The sequence below is a fragment of the Hippopotamus amphibius genome, chromosome 7, assembly GCF_030028045.1.
Source record: "Hippopotamus amphibius kiboko isolate mHipAmp2 chromosome 7, mHipAmp2.hap2, whole genome shotgun sequence".
NCBI lineage: Eukaryota > Metazoa > Chordata > Mammalia > Artiodactyla > Hippopotamidae > Hippopotamus > Hippopotamus amphibius.
The window spans coordinates 3263320-3272846 of NC_080192.1; the positions used below are offsets into that span (position 1 = coordinate 3263320).

At 62.6% G+C, this 9527-nt stretch overlaps 1 protein-coding gene across 1 annotated transcript in view; it reads right to left on the reverse strand.

Annotated features, from left to right (window-relative positions):
• GRAMD4 (GRAM domain containing 4) overlaps nucleotides 1-8289 on the reverse strand; it is a 42627-nt gene extending 34338 nt beyond the window's left edge. The window contains exons 1-2 of the mRNA XM_057741042.1: nucleotides 8079-8289; nucleotides 3829-3949 (exon numbers count right to left, since the gene is read on the reverse strand). Of these exons, the coding sequence (XP_057597025.1) occupies nucleotides 3829-3949; nucleotides 8079-8240 (283 nt within the window). The 5' untranslated portion in view covers nucleotides 8241-8289. The remainder of the gene's footprint in view (nucleotides 1-3828; nucleotides 3950-8078) is intronic.
• Nucleotides 8290-9527: the final 1238 nt, after the last annotated feature.

Here is a 9527-nt window from a genome sequence, read left to right on the forward strand (position 1 = left end):
GGAAGAGCGAGGGAGGGAGGGACAGGCTCTCTGTGCAAACTCCAGCTCTGACCAGGTTTCCCAGCAATGCATCCCTCCAAGCACGGAGCTCCTGTTAGATCCAGGGCGTCATGCTAGATGCTCAGGGTATAGAAGTAAGTGCGGCCCATGCACTCAAGGTGCAGATCGCCTGCTAAGAACCACCTGTAACTATGTAACAGGCTGGAGGGACGATGCCCGTACCTATGTGTTACCGCCCGTAAGTATGTAAGTATGTAACGGGGAACAGGCAGCTTACTGCCACCCCCACACAGCCACCGGGCAGAAGCAGATGGAACACAGAACAGGCAACAGCTCTGAGGACCATTTTGCAGGGACCTCTAGGATGTGATGTCCGTGTGGAGAAAGTGAAAACACACTAACATTTAACTAAGGGGGGTAGGTAGATACACATATTTGCTTCTATAAAAATTCAACAGAAGGATAAACTGTACAATTAAAAGACAACTGCTTATGGGACTTCCCTGGCAGTCCAGTGGTGAGGACTCTACGCTTCCACTGCAGGGGGCAAAGGTTGGATCTCTGGTCGGGGAACTAAGACCCCGCATGCCACGGGGCACGGCCTGAAAAAAAGTAAAAGACAACTGGGTATCTATAGGAGAAGAGAAGAAATGAGTGTTACAGGGAGAGGAAAATGATTTCTCTAAAAATACCTTGACTTTGGACCCATGGAAACAATTTCAGATAACAATAAAAGTAAATTCCATTTTTAAAAGAACTACAACTGCGGTCCCCAAGCTTTATGGCACCAGGGACCAGTTTCGCGGAAGACAATTTTTCCACGGGCGGGGGTGGGGGTGGTTCAGGCGGTGATGGGAGCGATGGGGAGCGATGGGGGCACCAGGTAAAGCGTCACTCGCTCGCCCTGCTCGGCTCCTGCTGTGCGGCCCGGTTCCTAACAGGGAATCGGTACCGGTCTGCGGGCCGGGGGTCGGGGAACCTGCTTTACAACATGCACACGGAGTAAAAATGACATCCCAGACCTGCTGGCAGGATGCACTGAAGACACGGCATCACACCTGTGACATTCTGACCTCAGGCTCATCCTGAGGAAACACCAGACAAACCCAGCCTGGAGGGACTTTCCTGGTTAAGAGTCCACCTGCCAATGCAGGGGACACGGGTTCAAACCCTGGTCCGGGAAGATCCCACAAGCCACGGAGCAACGAAGCCCGTGCGCCACAACTACTGAAGCCCTCTCACCTAGAGCCTCTGCTCTGCAACAAGAGAAGCCACCACAACGAGAAGCCCACACGCCGCAACCAGAGGAGCCCCTGCTCGCCACAACTAGAGAAAGCCTGTACACCGTAATGAAGACACAACGCAGACAAAAATAAATAAGTTAAAACAAAACAAAACATGAGGGACTTCCCTGGCGGTCCAGTGGTCAGAACTCTGCGCTTCCACTGCGGGGGGTGCGGATCCGATCCCTGGTCGGGGCACTGAGATGCTGCAGGCCACGGGGTGTGGCCACAAAAAAACAAGAACAAAACCCCATAAAGAGCTATCTCCTAAAACATTTATCAAATGATAGGATGCTGTCTGGGATTTGCTTCAAAAGACCCGGGGGAGCGGGGCCGTAGGTACGGGCGTGGGGGACACCAGCCTGGCTGCACTGATTCCTGCTGAAACCGACAGCAGGTGTGTAAGAGACGCCCTATGCTACGGCCTCTATTTTTGACCCATTTGGACTTTCCCATCGTTAAAAAAGAATACCCATAATTATTAGCCCCCAGGTTGTCAAAGTGGAACTCTGCACTTTCACGACACGAGCTACCCAGTGTTTTACTCTTTTGGTAAAACATGCGGAACAGACCAGGAGGACTGGTCCAAGGACCCCAGCAACACCGATACGGGGCCGGCAGCCTCTTTTCCGCTTTTCAACACGGAGCAGGTTGGCCCCAGACAGGCATCCCTGTGGGGTCGCAGCTGTCCTGCCCACGCGGCTGCCAGGTAACCCCTTCTCCGGGAGGCCTCACGCTGGCCCTCCCCGGCCGGGGCTGGGGGCTCCCGTTGGATGCTCTCACAGACCCTTCCCCCTTCGCTGAGAGCACGTGGCTCTGCTGGTTCCTCCAGCCCTGTGAAACCACCACCATCTTCCACTTGACCCACAAAAGGCAATTTCAGCAGGCTCCACCCACTGCTGCCTCCGGCTCTGCTGCCTGGGGCCACCCAGAACAGCCTCCACACGGCGGGGCCGCTCAGCACTGACGAGACGGCCTGGCTTGCCCCTCCACTCACCCAGAGCCGCCCCGCGGGAGCCCAGCACAGGCCAAGGTCACAGGCGCCTGGTCGCCAGGACCTAACTAGGTGGGCCCCTCACCGTCTGCAGCGCCAGGCAGTCCCGGCAGACCCAGCCCGGCCCTGTCTCCCCGGCCAGCTCGGCCACAACCTCAGACTCGTGGGGAGACTGAGTCACTGCACAGCTCCGTCCTCAGAACCTCTGGTGCTCGGACCCTGCGGGCGCGCGCTGGCCGGCAGCGCGCGGACGGGCACACGCACAGAGGTCGTGCCCCGTACACATGTGCGCGCACACACCTGCTCGCCCAGGGAGGCACCGACCAGGAAGAGGGGTCTGGGGGACGACGGGGCTGCAGCACCGGGGCAGCTGGACGGTGCACGGAGAGGCAGGGAGCGCCGCGCTGCCCACTTCCCGGGAGCAGGAGGCAGGGCCCCCAGGCGTCCCGCGGCCATGCAGACACCCCGCCTTCGTTTGCGGGTGATGGGCCCCGCGTGCTGCATGGGTGGCTGGACCCGGGTGCCCACGCTGGCACTCAGACAACACTTGTCACGTGAACGAGGGAAACACGGGACAAAAGAGGGACAGGACTCAGGTGGGGACAGCGGGCGGGTGCCTGGGGGCAAGTAAGGGTGCCGGCGGCCTGGTCCCGGGCATCAGAGGGAGACCCCAGCCGGGCTGACCCCCAAGGGAGGTGCCTTGCCCTGGGCCCGGGCGGCTCTCCTCGTGGTCCAGACGTGACTGGCTCTGGGAGCACAGGGTGAAGCTGCTCCTCCTTCCCTGTATTTCTCCCTGACAGCATCGCCCACGCCCTGGCGTCAGCTGCGGAAACACTGTGTCACATGCGTGGCTTCAGGGCTAGTCTGCCTGGTTTAAACCCCCTGCTAGTCAGAGGACTTAACCTACCAGTAGAGCCACTTTTCTTAGCGCTGGTGCTTTGTTTCCTGGCCTGTAGAGCAGGACAGAGGGGTGGTGAGAAGAGCAGAGGCAATTCATCAGATGAGATCACCTCTGGGAGGAGCCCCGCAGGCCCTTCCAGAACCATGTCTGATATCATCACTACCCAGAGGCCAAAACCCCCAGCAGGAGGGCCGACACTTCAGCAGCACGACGCCAAGTGCTGAGGTGCCCGTGCCTGCGGCCAGCAGACACACACTGAAACCCCACTGCGCTCCCTCCCACACCTCTCTCCTTCACGTGCAAACGACACAGAACAGCAGATTTCAGATTCCTCCAAAAAGCTCTGAAAAATTCTGAGTCAACTATTGCAATGCACCAGATTCACTAAAATAATGAGAATTTCCAGGGGGCATCTGATTCCTTCCTGCCGAGATGTTCTCATCTACCCGAGAGAGTAGACATCGTAGCCGTGCCGACGGGAGCGCTGGGCTTCATGGAGCAGCAAAGGGAGATACAGCCTCAGGACGCAAAAGGCCATGTGGACACGTCCACACCTGTCCCCACTGCCAGCCTGTGACACCTGTTGTGACCCGGCTGCACTCCCGCAAGACGGCGTCTCCTCTGCCCCTTCCTCCCCCACCGGTACTCACGTAAGAAGTGTTTTTCCAATAAGGCGATTTCCAGGTGACCTTTGATCTCATTTAAGCGATCAAACTCTGTCCGGTTAAAGTCCTGGACTCCGGCAGCCATGATGAGGGTCCCTGGACCAGCCTGGAAGGAAACACCGAGAGCTCAGAGGAGCCGCCTGGAAGCGTCCTGGGTCCACATCAACCGGTTCTCTAAGGGGTGCCCCCGAGGACGCCGTGGTCTGGAAGGACTGGTCCACAGGGCCCCCGGCCTAGGAGGGCACTGACCCTGCCTTAGAGCCCGCAGCCGTTCACCTCGGCTTCACCTGCTGGTGGAAGGGACTTCAGACGACGGGGACATCCTCGGAGCCCCGTGAGGCGGACTTTCGGAAACAATAAAGACAAACCCGCAAGCGTGACACTAAGCCTCTTGCTGGTCACAACACAGCTCTCTGGCTGCAGAGGGAAGGAAACCATCGAAACCTGCCCCGGCCCGCGTGGTGACCTCCCGGGAGGAGGGTGGGTCCGGTCACGGGGCCTGTCGCCCTCCTGACCCGGGAGTGGCAGCAACAGGACTCCGGGGAGGTGGGGGAGGGCGCGTCCACGTGCCAGGCTCCAAGGTGTGTGCACTCCAAACAGGGCCTGTCCTCTCCCACAGGAGGCCGAGTATAGCCACCGCCCGCGTCCCCCGGGCCCAGGGCAGGCTCCGGTGACAGGCGACCACCGCCCGCGGGGAAGAGCGCACACCGGCACAGCCAGGCCTGCCCGGGGCGCAGCAGGGCGGCCGGCTCACACCGGACACTCCCACGGTCACCCCACAACGGCACCCACCGCTGACCTGGCGGGGGCGGCACCCGTGTGCCCTGCCGTGCGACGCGGGGATCTGACTCCGGACTCTTGGTCTCCACGACCCCCACCCCCCCAAGGCAGGGTGAGGGCAGAAGGGGACACCCAGCCTGGACAGTGTCCGTGACAGCCCCAGGGACCGCTCCACGCACAGGTCATCTGCCCTGAGGCCACACCCAGGGAAGAGAAGCCACCGGGGGACGACGGATGCTGCTGAGACCCTCTGGGCCGTGGCTGCCCTGTTCTGGCACTTGACCTTTCAGCGGCTCTGGCTACTGGGGCAGGAGCTTCCAGAGGGCGGGGACCAGGCCGTGTTTCCCTGCCTGCCCCGTGGGCCAGGTGAAACAGACTGGAGACTGGGCAGTAGGCGAAAGGCAGGGCACCCCTTCTGCCTGCGTGGGAAAGGTGGCCCATGCTCGCCCCCTCGTCCCTGCAGACGCATCTGTCCCTCCCCTGCCCATCCCCCACCTCAGTGGCCAAGGCGGTGGCCCCAGAGCAGAGGGCAGAGGCTGGCCCAGCATAGACTGAAAAAAAATCAATATATGCTGATTCGGAGGCAGAACACTGGACTCCATGATGTCAGCAACCCCTCCACCGAAGCAGGCAGGCAGGGCGTCCCCCGGTCTGCAGCCCTGTCTGAGCACCTGAATCCACGCCCTCAGATGGCTGAGATGCGTGTCAGTCTCTAAGCTGCCGGAATTACGTTCATCTGGAACTTGCCCTAGAGCTTTAAAAGCCCCTAGAGTGGCACCCGGGTCCAAGAGAGCCTGGAACCCTCTTGGCTTTGGCTGGACTCAGAGCCGAAGCCGCAGCAGCTCAGCTGGGCGCCCGCAGGACGGCAGGGACGGTGAGGACCAGCTCCGGGGCGCTGGCCAGCGGGAGGGGGCACCGATGCAGATGGCAGGTGCCGGGGTGGGGTCTGAACCCCTCTGCAAGCTCCTTGGGTGCCTCCAGATGACCCCCTCTCAGACTCGCCCAGAGTAACACAGAGCTGCGGGCTGGGGGCCGGAACGCAGGGCCACCAAGGCTGCAGTGCTGCGGCCATGAAACCAGGGAGGGGGCCCGGCCCCTCCTTCCTCCGGCTTCTCCAGGACCGTGTCCCCCAACGCGGCCTCTCCGGGCAGGGACCTGCTTCCACCTCCGGCTCCTGGAGGCAGTGGCTGCTCTGCTTCCACGTGTGTGGGGTCTCTCCCTCCACCCCCAGCTCTCGGACTCTGTCCTCTCCTCCTCGCCCCCTCTCCTTGCTGGCCTGTCACCAACCCCTTGGTGGACCCTCCTCGGCCCCACATCTTTCTCTTCAGTGGCCTCCCCCGGCCCCAGCCTCACCCTGCCCTGGACGTCACCCCAGCTCCAGCCCTGCAGACCCCTCCCCCAGGGCCCCTCAAGCCCATCTTGCCTGCTCAGGACGCCCTCCCTCCCCTACACCACGGGGTCCAGATTCTACCCTCAAGCACTGGGTCCCCTCGCCTCCTCTGGCCCAGGACACAGTCAGGTCGCCCACAAAAAAGGACATAAGGATGAAGCCTGATGCTAGAGCACGACGGCCCCTGAGGACACGGTGCTGAGACAGGCCAGTCACAGGGGACAAACACCGCAGGGCTCACTCAGGACGGAGGCGTCGGTTCACGGAGACAGAAAGTAGACGGTGGGGCCAGGGGCGGCCTGGAGCGGGGCTGGGGAGCTGCTGTTTAATGGGGACAGAGTTTCAGTTTGGGAAGAAGAAAAGTTCTGGAGATGAATGGTGGTCAATTTTATATTATGTGTCTTTTCCCACAATTTAAAAAAAATAAAGCGAAGCCTAAACACAGAAAAAGATGACCAACCACGCTTGTAGCAAAAGCCACGCAAATTAAAAGCACTCAAACCTGCCACCCTTCACCCCTCGGGTTTGCAAAACAGAAGCACCTGGGGACACCCTGTGTGGGTGGCAAGGGCATGGGACGCAGGCCCTTCAGGGGGCAGCGGACACTGCACACCCGCGGGAGGGCGCTGGTGACAGCCACCGGGATGGGAGACGCACGACCCTGCCCTCACCGCTGGGGTGACGCGGGCCACATGGGCACGAGGCTCGTGGGAGTGACCGAGCGTCCCTCTGGGGCAGAGGTTACGTGAAGGACGCCACATCCCATGGGGGATGCTGGCCCATCCCCCGACCACGGAGCGAGAGCCCCGCGAGATTGGGGGAGGGCCTGAGTGAGCGAGACAGCCATGTGTACGCACGGCCCTTGTGCTCGCCCTCCCCCAGGTCCTTCCCTCGGCCCTCGCCGGCCAGCTGGTCCCTCCGCCACGTGGAGGCACCCCCCTCTCAGCACAGTGCCTGTGACCCCCATGACGTCCCGACAGGCAGATGCTGCGGCTGCGTTAGGAGACACACCGCGTGAGGCCCTGGCCCAGCCCTGGGCCCGACGGTGGGAGAAGCGCCAGCACCTCTGCCGGGGACGGGGACGGAGGCGGTGCTCAGGCAGGGCGCTCCCCTCCAGGCTCTGCCGCGCCAGCCCTGCCTGATGGGATGGCTGGCTCTTAGCAGGCAGTGCCAGTCGATGAGTCACGCCTTCCAGACGCAAACGTGCGTCCCTGCTCTATTATCAAATGTAAACAATGCGAGGAGCCGGGCAGGCGAACGCTCACGGCCACGTCGGGCAGGAAAACCCAGCGCAGGTGCTCCGGGAGGACCCACGGGCCACCGGATCTGGGGTCCACGCGGGCAGGGGCGTCCACAGCGGAGGCTGGATAACTCAGGGCATCTTCACTGACCACGGGGAGGATCTGGGCAACGGCACCCACGACGGGGCGCCCGGCGGGCACACCTGGCCAGGTGGGGACCACACGGAGCCTGCCCCACCCTGCTGCACACCTGCTGAGAAAACACACGCCTCCAGAAGGCGGGGCCTGCTCACGTCTGGTTCCCACCAGAGCCACCGAGCCCTGGGCGCCCACTGACAGGGACACAGGGGCCAGAGTCCCCACGTGGGCCGATGAGGCCCAGCCAGCTGCCAGGGGTCAGTGACACGCACCCTGGGACGGCCAGGCAGACCAGCCAGGTGCCCGAAGGCAGCTGCCCTCGGGCCAGGGGCCGGCAGCTTCCAGACGGCGCCCTGCAACCCCCCTCAGGTCAAACTCCCAGGGGTCAGGCTGGGGCCGCAGCACCGCTTGTGCATGAGAAGTCTGCTGGTCACCCAGAAAACCAACGCGGGAGGAAGTCCAGCCACCGGAAAAATCACCCTCAATCCGGGGAGGCGCCCCCACCAGCGAGGCTGCGGGGGAGGGGGGACAAGATGGGGAGCACCCCCGTTTGTGTCTGACCGGCCCGGGCAGGACACGGTCTCCCAAAGGCCGTGCTTGGTGTGGCCACCTGAAGACAGAGCCTGCCCCCGCCCGGCGAGGGCCCGGGGTCTGCAGCCACGCGGCGAGGCCACGCCCATACTCACAGGGTCCCTCAGCTCCTCGCTGTCCCGGGGCGAGGTCCGCGGTATCTTCAGGGGTATTTCATCTCCGCATTCGGTGTCCGAGGCATTCGGAGACTCTGCTAGATCGAGGAAGTCATCTCTCTTGTGACCTCTGAACCTGATTTTGTCCAGCCTCCTTAGCATGTTCAGAACTGAGCCCCTCTGCTTTACCTTCACATGACGCTCGGGGTCCCTGCAAGACAGCAAGGGGGAGCGCGGTCACGTGGGCAGTCGCCCGCTGGCCGCCTGCCCGGCCCACCGCCCTCCCGCACACGGCTCCAGGCCCCAGCCCTGGGCTGCCACCAAGCCCTGCCCTCAGGGAGCAGCCAGTCCCACTATCCAGGGACCCCGGGGCCCACAGGCTCCCACCCTGTACCCACCAAGAGGCTGGGGCCCTCTGTCACCCCCACCCAGCCGGGCTGGCCGCTCAGCCCAGACGCCTGTCACCCACCCAGGCCAGAAGGAAGCCACATCTCTCAGTGACCTCCCAGCACAGACGGAGCCAGCCTGGAGCCACAGACCCTGGGAAGAGGAGGGGTGGAGAGGGGAGGTGTGGGAGGAACACTGCAGCGATGGGGAGGAGGGCTGACACTCCTCCCGAGCTCTAAGACCCGTCAAGAACCCAGGACAGGACTTCCCTGGTGGCACAGTGGTTAGGGATCCACCTGCCAATGCAGGGGACACGGGTTCGAGCCCTGGTCCAGGAAGATCCCACATGCCGCAGAGCAACGAAGCCCGTGCGCCACAACGACTGAGGCTGCGCTCTAGAGCCCGTGAGCCACAACGATTGAGCCCACGTGCTGCAACGACTGAAGCTCACACGCCTAGAGCCCACGCTCTGCGACAAGAGAAGCCACGGCAATGAGAAGCCCGTGCACCGCAATGAAGAGTAGCCCTGCTTGCCGCAACTATAGAAAGCCCATGCGCAGCAAAGAAGACCCATGTCGTCAATAGATAAATAAATAAATAAAGTAATAAGTAAATAAAGATGACACTATTTAAAAAAAAAAAAAAAAGAGCCCAGGACAGCCGCTAGAATGCTGGGCCTCAGGGTGTCGGGACTCCCTCCGGACCCCGTCCCCGCGCTCCACCCGGCCCGGCTCCCAGGGACGCGGGCCAGGCTGCCCCATCGGCCTGAAACACCGTCCTGCTCGCCTGGGCGCCCCCGCTCGGCTCTCGGGACCCGCTCAGCCTCACTCGCGCCAAGAGGTCTTCCCACACGCGGGTCAGCAGCCCGGCGCCCACCCGCCTACCCGCCCGCCTCTCGGGCACCGGCCCCAGGCTGCAGGCGCCGGCCCCTCCGGCCCGGAGCGAGGGCAGCGACGGCCGGGCGTGGTGTGTCTGTGTGCTGGCACGGAGCACACGTGCGCGTTCAGACACGCGTGCACACCAGGGACAGACGTGCACGCGGTGCCCGCTCCCCACGCCTCT